The 17,105-nt window shown below is 41.4% G+C and overlaps 2 protein-coding genes across 4 annotated transcripts in view; one reads left to right on the top strand and one right to left on the bottom strand.

Annotated features, from left to right (window-relative positions):
* The window catches only part of acss2 (acyl-CoA synthetase short chain family member 2), a 79,996-nt gene that overhangs the window by 58,485 nt on the left and 4,406 nt on the right, over positions 1 to 17,105 (top strand). For both annotated transcript variants that reach the window (XM_043710551.2, XM_043710550.2), the window contains 5 exons: positions 1,273 to 1,329; positions 2,273 to 2,353; positions 5,871 to 5,979; positions 6,308 to 6,376; positions 9,809 to 9,985. In XM_043710551.2, the coding sequence (XP_043566486.2) occupies positions 1,273 to 1,329; positions 2,273 to 2,353; positions 5,871 to 5,979; positions 6,308 to 6,376; positions 9,809 to 9,985 (493 nt within the window). The remainder of the gene's footprint in view (positions 1 to 1,272; positions 1,330 to 2,272; positions 2,354 to 5,870; positions 5,980 to 6,307; positions 6,377 to 9,808; positions 9,986 to 17,105) is intronic.
* Positions 1,327 to 17,105, bottom strand: part of LOC122559962 (uncharacterized) — a 34,554-nt gene continuing 18,775 nt past the window's right edge. Inside the window, exons 3-4 of one of the 2 annotated variants that reach the window (XM_087994834.1) lie at positions 14,302 to 14,404; positions 1,327 to 1,352 (exon numbers count right to left, since the gene is read on the bottom strand). In XM_087994834.1, the coding sequence (XP_087850960.1) occupies positions 1,342 to 1,352; positions 14,302 to 14,404 (114 nt within the window). In that variant the 3' untranslated portion in view covers positions 1,327 to 1,341. Of the gene's footprint in view, positions 1,353 to 14,301; positions 14,405 to 15,701; positions 15,822 to 17,105 lie in introns of those variants that run through there. The other variant, XM_087994835.1, reaches the window with a different exon arrangement.

The following is a 17,105-nucleotide window of genomic DNA, read 5'->3' as shown; positions in this document are numbered from 1 at the left end:
GAAAGTAGAGTCAAAGGTGGATATGATAGTGAAGAAGGCATTTGGTGTGCTTTCCTTTATTGGTTAGAGTATTGAGTACAGGAGTTGGGAGGTCATATTGGAAGGGTGTTGTGAAACTTGAAAGGGTTCAGAAAAGATTTACAAGGATGTTGCCAGGGTTGGAGGATTTGAGCTATAGGGAGAGGTTGAACAGGCTGGGGCTGTTTTCCCTGGAGAATCAGAGGCTGAGGGATGACCTTACAGAGGTTTATAAAATCATGAGAGGCATGGATAGGGTAAATAGACAAGATCTTTTCCCTGAGCTTGGCAAACATACCCACAACTATGACAACCAGCACCCGAACTACAAATCTTTACATAAACCTTGAAAAATCTACCTCAGATTTAAAACTAACAACTAATCTAGCATCAACTGCCATTTGTGGAAGTGAGTTCCAGTGTCCTGATATCTCTACTGAACAGTCTGACCCTTATATTTGGACTTACTCAGTTCCGTACATTCGTTGATATCCAGTTTTCTCTAGACATGTTCCTTCTTTTGCTGCTTCTCTTCACCTTTTGCAGGATCACATTGACCCTGCACTTCCTTTTTGCAAGACTTCCACTGCTGTGAAATAGATTTTCCTACAAATAGCTACTTCCAACCAATTTAGTGATATTGGGTCATACCATATTAATATTAGAATTTCCACAATTCAGAGCCTTTTTTCTTGTTCATCTGTGGCTTTTTTCATGACCATCTTAAATCTTACTGAGTTATGGTCACTATCATCAAAATGCTCTCCCCATGACTCTTCTATCACGTTGCCTGGCTTTGTTACCAAAATTTTGGTCTGGCAATGCCCCGACTCTTGTAGGACTTTTTAAATCCTGGCTTAAAAAGCTAGAACTATTTTAAGGATTCTAGGCCTTTCACACTGTCTATTTTAGTTAATATCAGAGACACTGAAATCTGCTACGATTATTACCGTTATTTTAATACACCTGTGAAATTTGCCTACATATCTGTCCACCTATCTCTCCCTGACTCTTTAGAGATCTGCTACAATATACTGTCAACAATGTGATTGCCCCCTTTTTGTTTTTAAGCTCTACCCAAATAGCCTCAATTGACAAGCCTTCTAAAATATCATCCTTCCTTATTACAGTAGTTGGCTACTTCATTGTGAAGATGATATGTTATCACTTTCCCAGTATTTTCTATATTATTGTGTTCACTTTAGTCTTGATTGTCAGCTGTTTGCCTTAATGTAGATTATCTGTTGTTTGCAGGGTGGTCACATGATTACTCCTCTTCCAGCTGCCATCCCACTGAAGCCAGGGTCTGCTGTGAGTAAAGTGTCATTCATCATCTGAAACATAAATATTTCTCTGCTGAATGCAATATTAATTTTGCAGAACAATATCTATAACAAGTCATTATTTGTCACTTTGTATGGACAGCACATTTGTACACCACTGTGCCTGTTGTCTTGATATGTCAGGAATTACTGTGCTAACTTGTGTGTTTTGCACTTCTTATGCACTTTGTCATGTCGAACCTTGGTCCTGGAGGACTGCTGTCTCGTTTTTACTGTATCAGTTATATATGGTAGAAATGACAAATAAAGCTACTCTCACTCTCAAAATACATTTGAAATTGGTTATTCTGTCCTTTCTACACCATTTCACATTTGAAACTTAGGCATTGCTGAGACAATACTTGTGAATATCAGCTGATGACTTCAATTTGAATAATGTTTCAACAAATTTTAATTAAATCTTATTGTCTCTATCTGATAGAGTTCCATTCCAGATTTTGACAGCAAAATGTTTTTTCAGTTTTGCTTTAAATAAGATGTCCCTTTGTTCCTTTCTCTTCAGTTTCTGTGACTTGCATTTTGGGAGATCCTGCTTATTTCTCTTGAAAGTGTTGACTTTGGGATCTGATGTCAAAGGAATTTGGTGCTTTCTTTGTGTGACCCTCAAAGTAATCCTTATTGACTTTATACAATTAATACAATCTTGTCTCGTCATTATGTGCACTTCCAGCAGGAATGGTCAGTTTTCCTTCTCCGACTTGGGGAGATTAGGGACATTGTAATGGTCCTACCAATGTCTCAGATGAAAATTGGTCCCTGGTGCAAAATTCAAAATCCCAAATTTATAACTTGTTGGCCTATATAAATACTTTTTTAATGGAGATGTTTCATGATACTTTTTGTTATAATTTTATGGATAAGCTGTAAGTTCAAATAATTCATGTTCAATTCAGATATTCATTAATTTTCAGAGTTTTCCCTTTTTTGGTGTTGTCCCTGCCATCCTCAATGAATCTGGAGAAGAACTGGAAGGAGAGTCCGAAGGTTATTTGGTATGAAAAATTGAATTGCGATCTTGTTTTGAAACCTTTAAAAATGTGTATTGTATTAGATAAAAGAAAACGCTTTCAAGTTCGTTTATAAATGCCAAATCCTTATGCACTAAACATAGCGTGTTGGCTTGCTTATTTATTCCCAAGTTGATGTTCATTCTGGCTCTGTAATTGGTTTGATAGTTTTATTCTCAAGCGTACTGAAAGAAAATAAAGTGAGACCATATCTAATAAGCAATGTCATGTCACTTGGTGTTCATACTGGCTCTAGTTTGTCTCCTGTTGGTTGTAAATTGATGGGTTAGTGGATTGTCTCAGAATTGTTTGTATTTAAATTGTTAAATTTATAACAGACATCAAGCACCAACCTTTTTCTTGATTTTTGAAGATTGACTTATCAGCAGTCATCTGATCATATTGATAGTTTTGTGCAGATATCCTTTTTTATTGACACGAAATCAGCAGTATAGTGCACATCTTCCAGCTGCATATAACATTCTACAGGTACCTGTAATAGTGTTGAACTTGTATACGTGCATTGCTGGTTTGCAGTTTTGCAGGAACAATGACATTTATTTTACAAATGTGATGCAATACTTTAAACATTAAGTAGAAATATTGTGATGCTAAAGATGGCATGGAGGCTCAGTGGTGAGAGCTCCATTTCAAGCTAGAACTCATTTTAGAAAAATGCTTGTGGGTTATTTAACTTTTGAGTTTTCTATTTGCCTTGCATGTGAATGTAATACTAAAGTAACTTTTAGATTAGATTAGATTACAGTGTGGAAACAGGCCCTTCGGCCCAACAAGTCCACACCGACCCGCCGAAGCGAAACCCACCCATACATTTACCTCTTACCTAACACTACGGGCAATTTAGTATGGCCAATTCACCTGACCCTGCACATCTTTGGACTGTGGGAGGAAACCCACGCAGACACGAGGAGAACGTGCAAACTCCACACAGTCAGTCGCCTGAGGTGGGAATTGAACCCAGGTCTCTGGCACTGTGAGGCAGCAGTGCTAACCACTGTGCCACCGTGCCGCCCACAAATTTTGCTGAATGGTAGTACTTTTGCCTCTGAGTCTGAAGGTTGCATGTTCTTGGCTGACCTTGGCTGAATTTCATTACTTGCTGCACATTAGAAACACTTTATTTTTTGAAGTGTTCAACCTCCCAAGTAGACAAAAGTGATCATACAGCACTATTTGAAGAATAGTTGACCATTGTCCTGGTCAACGTTTATCTCTTGAACAACATAGCTAAAATAAGTTACCTAATTTGATTTCTGTGTACAGCTTAGCCGCAGCATGACATTTGTACTCCCACCTTGTATGTCTCATTGGCCTTGAGATGTTTAGGCATGTCCTGCCAAGTGTACAGTGTTATGTAAATCATAGTTATGCTTTTCTTCACTCAAGCCATATATTAAATCTCAAGTTCCATTCTTAATTTATATTCTTAATTGATGTCAACTAGGGCAACAGTTACAGTGCTGCAGTTAGTTCCTGTTCCCTCAGTGAGAAGTGCTGGTATTGAATGACACCTCAGGAAACAAGTTAGAATTTGGATAGAGGATAGATAGTTCTATGACCATTTAAGTGTAAGGTCATTTCTCCTTCCTCTTGCTCGTAAATTTGCATAAATGTCTAAAGAAAGAATTTGACATAACTCCTGACTGAAACAGTATGAAATTGCTTTGGACATAACCTAATGCAATTTCAAACTATCCTTAAATAGTAACCTCTTTAAAACCTGCAAACATTACAGACAATGCCGCTTTTACTGTGCAAAGATATACCATTTAAAATGTAACTGATGGGAGAAGAGCTCTTTGTAGGGAAGTACAATGACATGTCCAAAATTGTTTTCCTGTGTAACATTGTGAAATGCAGTTAGATGCAGAGCAGAAACAACAGACTCGCAGCTCCATGTGTCAGGCTGTTTAAAGGAACCAATTGTAACCAAGTTCTTATAGTTGAAGCTAAGACTACCATTGATCTTAATACGCATACACTAGGATTTCAAAAAGCTGCCTTTTTTGTATTCATTATTTTTTCTTCAATCAGAATTTGCCATTGATGAATCTGAATTTATCTGAAGTTTGTTTTTTATTACTCAATACTATTATTTCCATTAGGGGACATCCTTGTCACCATTTAGTCACAAGCAAATTTCCTTCATTTTTTGTTTCTTGACTGGTAATCTAGCATTCAGTTTATTAGTAAATTAAATGGTGACCACAAGTTCCTAGCATCCCTTGAACCTGAAAAAAAAGGTTCGAGTGATGCTAAAGATGGCATGGAGGCTCAGTGGTTAGCACTGCTGCCTCACAGCGCCAGGGGCCCAGATTTGATTCCATCCTTCAGTGACTGTCTGTGAAGTTGGCACATTCTGCCTGTGTCTGTGTGGGTTTCTTCCAGGTGCTCCGGTTTCCTCCAAAGATGTGCAGGTTAGGTGAATTGCCCATGCTAAATTGCTCATAGTGTCTAGGGCTGTGCGGGTTAGGTGGATTAGCCATGGGAAATGCAGAGTTACAGGGATAGGGTAAAGTGGTGGGACTAGGTGAGATGCTTTTTTGGCAGGTCAGTTTGGACTTGATGGGCCAAATCGTCTGCTTCCACGCTGTAGGGATTCTATCAAGTATTATGTAGAATATTGTTTACATCCACTATGCTGTGTTGCTGATCTTGCCATGACGGTCAAAGGGAATTGGTCTCTGCAGAGACAGTAGTAAAAATTAAAGCATTGAACTGATAACATGGACTTGCCAGTAGCTAGCTGGAGCAACATGGATTAGCAGAATGCACATTGGTATTTGGGGAGTTTTCAGTCTGTTGGATTAAAAAATTGTAAAAAGGAAGAAGTATAACCTTTAAATAGAAGCAGGAATGCAATTTGCAGGGAGTATATGAAAATGGTCAGGTCTCTAACCTTCTAGTGGTAGTATCCATTGTATTTATATTTCGGTGCATTCTCTTCTCTCTACTCCTCATCTGCAAACACACAGCCTGCTTGAATAACATGATGGGTGTAGATTAGAGTAGTGCTGGAATAGCACAGCCGGTCAGGCAGCATCCGAGGAGCAGGAAAATTGACGTTTCGGTCAAAAGCCCTTCATCAGGATCCTGTCTGACTGGCTGTGCTTTTCCAGCACTACTCTAATCTAGACTCCGATTTCCAGCATCTGCAGTCCTCATTTTTGCCTAACATGATGGGTGTAGTTTATTTCTGTTACTGAGAGCAATATTGTAACAAACATTATTTTCATTGTCATAGCATTGATAATAGCAGCAAAAAATAAATAAGACTTTGTTAAAACTTAAATAGCATTAAACTGATTTCAGTCACTACAACTACGTCAACCCATGAACTATACAGACTGTCTGTTGTGTAGTTTGAGTCATAAACTCTTAATGTGATTAACTTAATGCATTGTTTTAATACTTCTACATGACAGTGGGCTATATTACTTAGCTTTAAACCATGTCTATTCTTTAAATTTTTTACATCCAGGTATTCAAGAAGCCTTGGCCATCCATAATGCGTACAATTTATGGCAACCATCAACGTTTTGAAACCACCTATTTTAAGAAGTTCCCTGGATATTTTGTCACAGGAGATGGTGAATTGCTTAAACTGGACTTCTAATGAATATTTAAACAGTGACAATAATTCACAAGTATTTCATTGTCATTAAAACACTTTGGCAAGTTGAAAGGCCATGAAGATGTTCTGTGGATGCGAGTTCTTTCTTTCCTTGACTATAAGGCACAGTTTCTGAATGTCTGCACAGTTTCTGAATGTCTGCACACTTTAAAAATGCACCATTTGTTTTCGAAGCCAGATTAGCTAGTAATATTTTGGTACTGTCTACATTCTTCGTATTTTTACTAAATAGGCATAAATTTAAACAAATATTTAGCTTAAAATCATTTAAATTTGGTTGACAGGTTGCAGGAGAGATAAAGATGGTTACTACTGGATCACTGGAAGGATTGATGACATGTTAAATGTATCTGGTAAGATTTGTAGTTCATACTTCTTTGATTCCCAACAGAAATAGTATGCTGTCACAAAATATTGGAATAGATGCAAGGTCAGAACCACTCCTCGTGAATTTTAAATCTGCAACATAAATCAAACCTGAACTAACCCTTCAGTGAGGTGAAGCCGAGTGCGATTATTTGCTCTGATGCTTCCCTCTTTCATGTTTTCTTTTTTTGAAGAAAAATTCTTACACAATTAGACAATGTTATTTTTATTGTTCTTACTTGATGTGAAACTTGGGTGATTGGATTATGGTTAGCCTACTATTTCTGTAATTAGAATGATCTTGTGGAAAGACCGTACTATATTTTATTACTAAATCAGTTTAATTGAGACTTGTAAGTGGTGACCCCGAGGTACTTGGATGTTGTGAAACTTAAAGGGTTCAGAGAAGATTTACAAGGGTGTTGCAAGGGTTGGAGGGTTTGTGCTATAGGGAGAGGCTGAATAGTCTGGGACTATATTCCCTGGAGTGTCAGATAGGAGGTGGCTGTGATTGGTCAGTGGGAAAAGTGGAGAGGATAGGTGAGAAGAAAGCTGGACAGGTGGGGTCAGGTTAAGGGGGTGGGGTGGAGAGGGAGGGCTGGGGTGGAGAGGGAGGGCTGGGCCTGGGATGAGGTGGAGGGTGGGGAGATTTGAAAGTTGGTGAATTCTATGTTAAGGACGTATGGTTATAAGCTCCTGAGGCAGAAGATGAGATGTTCTTTCTGCAGTTTGCATGTGGTCTTGTGTTGATGGTGGAGACGGCCCAGGATGGGCATACTGTCAGGGGAGTTGAAGTGGCTAGCAACTGGGAGGTTGTGTTGATTTGACTGTACAGACCATAGATGTTTATGAAATCATAGGGGCATGGATAGGGTAAATAGAACAAGTCTTGTCCCCAGGGTGGGGGAGTTCAAAATTGGAGGACATAGGTTAAGATGAGAGGGAAAATATTTTAAAGGGACCTAAGGGGCAACATTTTCACTGAATGGTGCATATATCGAATAAGCTGCCAGAGGAAGTGGTGGAGGCTGGTACAATTACAGCATTTAAAAGGCATCTGGATGGGTATATGAATAGAAATATTTAGAGGGATATAGATAAATGCTGGCAAATGAGACCAGAATAGATTAGGATATCTGATTGGCAAAGATGAGCTGGACCAAAGGGTCTGTTTCCATGCTGTATATCTCATATGACTGTACTCGCTGGATGGGGAATTCTTGTTCACATGACTGGGAATTTTCTGAACTTGCATCAGGACAAGAAATTGTTTCAAGGAATTTGCTCCAACCGTCATCATGAAATTATGAATAACTTATCTACAAAGTGATGCATGTTTCTAAATGTGTTGAAATAACTGTTAAACTCTGGTTCAGCCTCATTGGGAATATTATCCAATCTTGGACGCCACACTTTAGGACAGATGAGTTAATGTTTAAGAAGGTGTAGAAAAGATTTATTTAGAAGCATTTTAGAGATGAGGACCTTCAGTTACATGGATAGATTGGAAAAGAAAAGGTTGTTTTTCTTAGAGTTGTTTCAGACAGTTTTGATAAAGGTGCTTAAAACCATGAGTGTTCTGGACAGAGTAAATAGGGAGAATCTGTTTCCATTGATAACAGGCTTGAGAACTAGAGGATGTAAGGCATAGGGCAAAATAATCCAAACAAAGTCAGAAAAGAAGACATTCCTTGCAGCATGTGATTAGGATCTTCATGGACTGCTTGATAGCCTGGTGGAAGCATATTATGTTATGATTTTCAAGGGAAAGTGGTTATTTACTGAAGAGAAAGATGTGTAAGGCTTCTGGGTAAAGGCAAAGGAATGGGATTAACTAGTGCCTGGAACTGCCAGCAAGGACATGATAGTAGGAAAGGAGGTCACTTATGGACATCTTAATGAATATATGATGTATGTTCTCCTGACATTTTAAAAATAACTTAATTCCCAAAAGGGTTTCATTTTTATTCACTAGATGCAGCCAACAGTCAAATTGGATTATGTTGGGATTCTAGACATGATACAGAAGATGGCAACTAGCTTAACAGCAGAAAAATAATCTCTTGTGCAGCTTCTTTAAGAAATATTTATATATTTATTTAGTTTGATCTCCAATTGTTGTTAAATTGCAATCCAGTTTAAATATTATCAGAAGCCTAAATACAACAGCACACAGTAGTAGCCCATTGTTAGGTCAGTTTAACAGTGATTTATTTTGCCCTGCACTAAACCTACTTTAATTCCCAGCAACAGGTATTAGACACTTTAGGTAGAGTTTAATTCATCCTGATTTTTGCCTCTTATTGGGTCATCCAGGTCATCTATAATGGTTTTTCTAGACTTTTACTTATGGTCAGTGCCTGGGTTCATGTTGTTAAGTGTAATGAGGAGGGACTGCACCAGCTTCTTTCCCATCTCAGTCAGGACAAGAGATTCTGACCACTCTGAATATCTGCATATAGACTGATGTGTTTATGGTTGCACTTGTGCATGCTATTACATGAGCTACACCTTGACATATTTTCAGTTTTTGATTGACTCTGAACCACTTGGTCCTCATTCTATTGTTTGCTCTCTCAGAGCTAAGCTACTTGGATTTTAAAAACAGAGAAAGCGTCACTGCCAGTTGTTGTGTGATGCTAATAGGTGTATGGCAGTGCCAGCTAAATTGGCAGGCCCTTTGAAAACTTTGCAGGGCAAATATAGTTCATCATATATATTTTTTATTTTCAACCTATCCATGTAACTGAAGCTCCTCATCCTTAAAATGCATAGGAACTGCATGTCCATAATAAAGAACATTTACTCTAGGAAGTCTCGTCCCTTTGAGCTACTGTCCTCCCTGTACTTCAGTTTTCCCTATTTATAAATGGTCCATTTAATTTTATTCCTTTACTCCAGGTCCCTGTTCTGAATTATTTCCTACATTGATATTATTCAATTATATTCCATTCATCTCACCCTGCTGTTGTTTTTTAACGTAACAGCACTTATGGTTTATTAGCAAGCATCGACAGCTCTTACTTATAGAGTCCTAGGGATGTACAGTATGGAAGTAAACCCTTTGATCCAACTCATCCATGCCAACCAGACATCCTAAATTAACCTCGTCCCATTTGTCAGCACTTGGCCCATATCCCTCTAAACCCTTTCTATTCAAATACTTTTTAAATGTAATTGTACCAACCTTCACCATTTCCTCTGGCAGCTAATTTCACACAAGCAACCCCCCCGCCCAGGGAAAAGACCTTGTGTATTTACCCTATTCATGCCCCTCATGATTTTATAAATCTCTATAAGGTTCAGCCTCTGCTCCAGGGAATTGTTTTTTTCTGGGTGTTAAAATGTGTACACAAAATGATGAACTATATTATTCCTTTGTAACACTATCTAAGAGAAGAAAGGTTTTTTTTTTACAGGGCACCTTTTGAGCACTGCTGAAGTGGAGTCTGCGTTAATAGAACATGTATCTGTAGCTGAAGCTGCTGTTGTGAGTCATCCCCACCCAATAAAAGGAGAATGCCTCTACTGCTTTGTCACTCTGAAAGCTGGATATGAATTTACTGAAACGCTGATTGCTGAACTAAAAGATCAAGGTACCTGTTTCTAAAGAATACTACAGCAAATTTAAGATCATCAACTTGTTTTTACAAAAAATGATAAAAACTCATCGTTAAGTATGAAAATGTATATTGAATATGATTTTTGTCCCAGTGTATTTAGTTACATGGTTTGAAAAAAACTTTCCCTCATTTCTAACCTCCCCAAAGACTTGTCTGTAAAGTATATAGGCTCCATATTGAATATTTTCAAATAATACAGGCTTGGGGATTGTAATGTTCAAATAACCAGCGCATGTTCAGTGGAAGTGCTGTCTTGGTGATCCCTATTCATCTGAGTGATTTCTATTTGACATCAGCACAGCCCATGCTGTTCATTGGTTATACACCTCAACAGGATGCTAAAAATTAATATTTGCTTCAAAGCTAACTTGCACTGTTTAGAGCTAACTGGCAGCTCTTAAAAAGCAGCTGCACTCTGGCTTCCAGCACATGATGCAGACATTCTTCAACTGATTCTAACTTAGGAAACACTTAATAAAGGTGCAACATGGAGAAAGGCAGGTAGATTTTCCAATACTATAGTGGAGGCCTTGGTTGATAAGTGCTTTGTCCATAGGTTGCCAGAGAGTGTCCAGACAATTACTCAGAGGGTAATGGGAGCAGGTATCTGTAGCAGTCAGTGCAATGAAACAAGCCCTGAGGACCTGGATGCAGTGCAGCACAAAGTTCAGTGACGTCCCGTGATTAGTGCAGGTCAGCAAATGCATCTTCCAGGTCCCATCAAACATTATCACTGCTTAATGCAATCCAGTACCTTCACTCTCACTGCAATAGTCTATCAATCAGAGCTCATGCCTCACATTTATAGCTTCACCTTACACACATGTACATGACATTGCTGCAAATCTCATGTCACTGCTTGCACATACTGTCGGCTATTCATAACCACAACAGCCAAACAGATTGTGAGACCCTTGAGAGCATATATTCCTTTCTTGTAGGAAAAGATGGTACAGAAATGCCGCTGAGGCCAAACGCCAGCTCGCAGATACCTCCTCCTACTGCCCCCTTGACCATGACCCCACCTCCCACCAACAAACCATCATCTCCTAGACCGTCCATAACCTCATCACCTCGGGGGATCTCCCATCCACCGCCTCCAACCTCATAGTCCCACAACCCCGCACCGCCCGCTTCTACCTCCTGCCCAAAATCCACAAACCTGACTGCCCCGGCCGACCCATTGTCTCCGCCTGCTCCTGCCCCACCGAACTCATCTCCGCCTACCTTGACACCGTCCTGTCCCCCTTAGTCCAAGAACTCCCCACCTACGTTCGGGACACCACCCATGCCTCCACCTGCTCCATGATTTTCGCTTCCCCGGTCCCCAGCGCCTTATTTTCACCATGGACATCCAGTCCCAGTACACCTCCATCCCCCATCACGAAGGACTCAAAGCCCTCCGCTTCTTTCTTTCCCGCCGTACCGACCAGTACCCTTCCACTGACACTCTCCTTCGACTGACTGAACTGGTCCTCACCCTGAACAACTTCTCTTTCCAATCCTCCCACTTCCTCCAAACGAAAGGAGTAGCCATGGGCACCCGCATGGGCCCCAGCTATGCTTGCCTCTTCGTAGGATATGTGGAACAATCCATCTTCCGCAACTACACTGGCCCCACCCCCCACCTTTTCCTCCGCTACATCGATGACTGTATCGGCGCCGCCTCGTGCTCCCACGAGGAGGTTGAACAGTTCATCCACTTCACCAACACCCTCCACCCCGACCTCAAATTCACCTGGACAGTCTCAGATTCCTCCCTTCCCTTCCTCGACCTTTCTATTTCTATCTCAGGCGACCGAATCAACACGGACATCTACTACAAACCGACCGACTCCCACAGCTACCGGGACTACACCTCCTCCCATCCTGCCCCCTGTAAAAACGCCATCCCATTCTCCCAATTCCTTCGACTCCGCCGCATCTGCTCCCAGGAGGACCAGTTCCAAAAACGCACAACCCAGATGGCCTCCTTCTTCAAGGACCGCAATTTCCCCCCCAGCGTGGTCGACGATGCCCTCCACCGCATCTCTTCCACTTCCCGCTCCTCCGCCCTTGAGCCCCGCCCCTCCAACCGCCACCAGGACAGAACCCCACTGGTCCTCACCTACCACCCCACCAATCTCCATGTTCAGCGCATCATCCGCCGTCATTTCCGCCACCTCCAAACGGACCCCACCAAGGATATATTTCCCTCCCCTCCCCTATCAGCATTCCGTAAAGACCACTCCCTCCGTGACTCCCTCGTCAGGTCCACACCCCCCACCAACCCAACCTCCACTCCCGGCACCTTCCCCTGCAACCGCAGGAGGTGCAAGACTTGCGCCCACACCTCCCCCTCACCTCCCTCCAAGGCCCCAAAGGAAACTTCCATATCCGCCACAGATTCACCTGCACCTCCACACACATCATCTATTGCATCCTCTGCACCCGATGTGGCCTCCTCTATATTGGGGAGACAGGCCGGCTACTTGCGGAGTGTTTCAGAGAACACCTCTGGGACACCCGGACCAACCAACCCAACCACCCTGTGGCTCAACATTTCAATTCCCCCTCCCACTCCACCAAGGATATGCAGGTCTTTGGATTGCTCCATCGCCAGACCACAACAAAACGACGGTTGGAGGAAGAGCGCCTCATCTTCCGCCTAGGAACCCTCCAACCACAACGGATGAACTCGGATTTCACCAGTTTCCTCATTTCCCCTCCCCCCACCTTGTCTCAGTCTAATCCATCGAATTCAGCACCGCCTTCCTAACCTGCAATCTTCTTCCTGACCTCTCCGCCCCCACCCCAGTCTGACCTATCACCCTCACCTTGACCTCTTTCCACTTATCACATTTCCGACGCCCCTCCCCCAAGTCCCTCCTCCCTACCTTTTATCTTAGCCTGCTGGACAAACTTTCCTCATTCCTGAAGAAGGGCTTATGCCCGAAACGTCGATTCTCCTGTTCCCTGGATGCTGCCTGACCTGCTGCGCTTTTCCAGCAACACATTTTCAGCACAGAAATGAAGACAACCAGAGAGAATTGACAGGCCAGACCTTCCTGCATGTAGGTAATTTTGGTGGTGGTGTTGAGTTGGTTATTGCTTAGGCCATGGCCAAAGGCTAGTGGCAGCAATGAAAATGATGCATTACAAAGTCAGGGGTGGTAACTCTTCATGCCCAATCCATTGACGATACTCTGGAAAATGTTTTCCTAAGTTTTGATCACAGAAAATCCCAAATCAGCTGCTCAATTTCAACTGTCAGTGAATCCAGGCTGACATTGAAAATGATTTTTTGGATCCAAGCAAACTTTTCCATATCTATATCAGGGAAAAAAAGTTGCAAAGGCATCGCCAAGACATAGAAATGGTCAGTTAGTGTACGAGTGGAACGCTGATATCATTTTCACAGAAAAGTTTAGAAAGAAAAGATTAACCACAGCATGTTTCTCTTCCTGAATGTAGTTTTCTTCACAAGTGTTTTGAGCTGGTCACTCATTTTCAGAAGCTTTGTGTTCTTTTGTTTAATTCTTGTATTCAATTCATTGAGCTTTCCAAATATATCTGTGACGTAAGCAAGGAACCACATCATATTTTAATCACAAAGGAAACCAATGAACTCTTTTGTAGTTAATTGCAGATGCAAGCAGTTGAACCCTCCGTTTCAAATATTTCTGTAGTACACTTCAGTCCAGTAGCCTGCAGACCTCAGTGTGAAGTAACAACATGATCAGATCTTACATCTGCAGTTTTACAGACAGATGTGTATGAATAGGGTGAGGTTTAATGTAGTTCACCATTATGTGGCTTCATGGGGAGGTCGTGGTGTCATGTGGTCAAGTGACTGGATCAGTAATCCAGAAACCCAGAGTAATGTTCTGGGTACCTGGATTCAAGTACAGAAGCTGAAATTTGAATTGAACAAAAAAAAATCTGGAGCAAAAATCAGGCCTGTTGATGGCCATGTAACCATTATCGATAGTTTTTTTTTATAACAATCTGGCTCAGTAATGTCCTTTTGGCATGAAAAGCTGCCATTCTTTTTTGGGTCTGGTCTACATGTGACTCCAGACCCTCAGGAATGTAGTTGACTCTTAAGTGCCATGGGCAACAGGGACAGTTAAGGAGAGGTAACACATTGACCTAGCCAGTGATGTCTACATCCCATGAATGAATTTTAAAAAAAAAACCTAGCTATGTGCTCAGTTCTTTCATGGCCAGCTGCTGACTGTAAATCATACAGTGAGTTCAGATGGAGCAATTCTCTGTCCCAAGGCATGCAGGTCTGACTTGCAGCTTACCATGGTTGTAATGCAGCAGGACAAACTCCAAGCAGGGAATCCAAGGGAATATTTCTTTTCTCCATATAGCCATGTAACACACAGAATGGTCCCTGTGCTCATCCTCAGGAAGTGGAAGACAGAACAGAATGTTGTCAACAATAATATCTTAATGTCTGTATCGCGCAAAATCAATATGTGTGATCACACCCCTGAGTATTTGCAGCAATTTGAAAAGCAAAGGCAGGTGAACATTTCAAGTGCTCCCTCAGTCTTAATTCCTGAACAACTGCAATTGCCTCAACTCTCTGCTTTGTGATGCTGTTTGAGAGGGGCCCTGCTATAAGTTTCTTCATCTGTGCCTCCCCTAAAGTTATTTCAATCATTTTGGTTACCACAGGTAATCTTAAAGTTTTTGCAGTTGTGAGGCTTTCTGGCCTGTGGAATCTGAAAGCTTAAAAGATGTTCTGAGCTTTTTCAGAGATGTTCAGAAAAAAAGTTCCTGTCTAGTTTATGTCCTGTTTACATAGTTGCCAGAGTTTCCAAAGCTATTTCGTCATTGCCTTATTGAAAAGACTCAGAAGTATAATTACTTTAACCGTTAACAAACTGTCTGAAAATGCTTGTTTGCAGAAGTGTTCAGGTGCATGTCAAAATGTTGTTGAACTGAAAAGATATAAGAATAACATTCCAACATACAGTGGGACATTGATTTAAAGGTCACTAACCCATCAGTTGTGAAACTTTAATTGGCAGTAAGAGGCTGGTTGGTAGAGCTGAACCTGAATATTTCTAAGGGCTTTCACTGATGAAACGCTTTAGTTTTAAATCAGTAGTGACTTCATTCCTCCAAGTAGTGAGGGATTTGAGTGGTGTGCATGGCACCGTCAATTTTACCTGCATGCTTCATGTTTGCATTTGGGAAAGCAGGGAACTGCATATGCAATGTGTATGTACTGTTCAGTAATCATTCCCCATCAGTGAAATTTCTAAAGCTGGAAAGCAGCCTATAAGCTATTAGGCAGTATGAAGTAGTATCTTCCGACATTAATGTAAAACCCAAAACGTAAGCCTTTACATTTGTTACACTGCAGCTATAATACATTAGTAATGTTAGATGTTCACCTCCCATTCAAAGTTGGCAGTTTTCATCGTTTTTATTTGTAAATACCCAAACCTAATTTCTGAAGTAATGTGTGTCAGTCTGCTGGAAGGCACTGTTAAAATCGCAGCAAATACAGAAAAAATGCAAGTGTCTGACTTTGTGTAACTCTGAAAGTCTCTTGCAAACTCCAGAACCCCAGCCCGAAATTAATGTTCAAAGTTCTCAGTAATAATAAATTTAAACAACATTATACTATACATGAAGTATCTGTAGATGGAGAATATAATTAATCTATTTTATTTTTGTATATGTCACGTGTGATCTGCTTTGTTCAAAGTAATTTGTGATTCCAATTGGTTGCCATCCTCTTATGTATTTCCCTGAATCTCTGCCTTAGCTTGTGTAGAATTAGCAATCTGATATTTTCTTTTTTGTCCTGTGGAAAAGAGTGGGACATTTGCATTAAATATGTATAACAATTCTTCAGTGAAAGATTAGAAATCCATACCCTTCTGCAAACACTAATCCCAGTCCCAAAAACTGGCAGGAGATATACTCATACATCCTTGCCAACACCAAAGGCACACCAGTGTCCTGCCACTTCAGTCTTGTCAGCTTGTCTGTTCATATTCCAGACTTCAGTTGGGAGTATTGCTTAGAAATTGGTCTGACAGAAGATGCAGATTTATTGTTATGAAATAAACAAGTTCCTAATGTATCCTGTGATCTGACATTGCAGAACATCCTGGACTGTTTTATAGCAGCAGGAATAGTAGGGTCTCTTCTTTCTTCTGATGAAATATCTCTTAATCCATCATGTGGTCATCTATCCGATGCTCCGGCCGACCCATTGTCTCAGCCTGCTCCTGCCCTACCGAACTCCTCTCTGCATACCTCGACACTGTCCTGTCCCCCTTAGTCCAAGAACTCCCCATCTACGTTAGGGACACCATCCACGCCCTCCATCTCCTCCATGATTTTCGCTTCCCCGGCCCCCAACACCTTATCTTCACGATGGACATCCAGTCCCAATACACTTCCATCCGCCATCACAAAGGCCTCCAAGCCCTCCGCTTCTTCCTTTCCCGCCAGCCTAACCAGTACCCTTCCACTGACACCCTCCTTCGACTGATTGAACTGGTCGTTCCAATCCTCCCACTTCCTTCAAACCAAAGGAGTAGCCATGGGCACCCGCATGGGCCCCAGCTATGCCTGCCTCTTCGTCGGATATGTGGAACAGTCCATCTTCCGCAGGTACACTGGCACCACCCCCCACCATTTCCTCCGCTACCTCGACGCCCCCAGGTCATCTCATCTATCCTAAACTGACTTCATTAACTAAACCTATTATAATTATTCCAATATGATTTAAAATATATGGTCATACATATGTTAAAAGTCATAGAGATGTACAGCACGGAAACAGACCCTTCAGTCCAACTCGTCCATGCCAACCAGATATCCCAACCCAGTCTAGTCCTGCCGGCCAGCAACCAGCCCATATCCTCTAAACCCTTTCCATATATGCACCCATCCAGATGCCTTTGAAATGTTGCAATTGTACTAGCCTCCACCACTTCCTCTGGCAGCTCATTCCATACATGTACCACCCTCTGCATGAAAAAGGTGTCCATTAGGTCACTTTTTTAAGTAACCAGAGTTTACATAACTTTTGATTGTGCTACAGTCTGGGTATCAAACTAGCAATGTATGAATCTTT

The sequence above is a fragment of the Chiloscyllium plagiosum genome, unplaced genomic scaffold, assembly GCF_037043375.1.
Source record: "Chiloscyllium plagiosum isolate Xiang-an unplaced genomic scaffold, Cpla_swu_hap1 HiC_scaffold_15, whole genome shotgun sequence".
NCBI lineage: Eukaryota > Metazoa > Chordata > Chondrichthyes > Orectolobiformes > Hemiscylliidae > Chiloscyllium > Chiloscyllium plagiosum.
The sequence above is the reverse complement of the archived record's forward strand: the minus strand, read 5'-3'. Positions and strand labels throughout refer to the sequence as shown.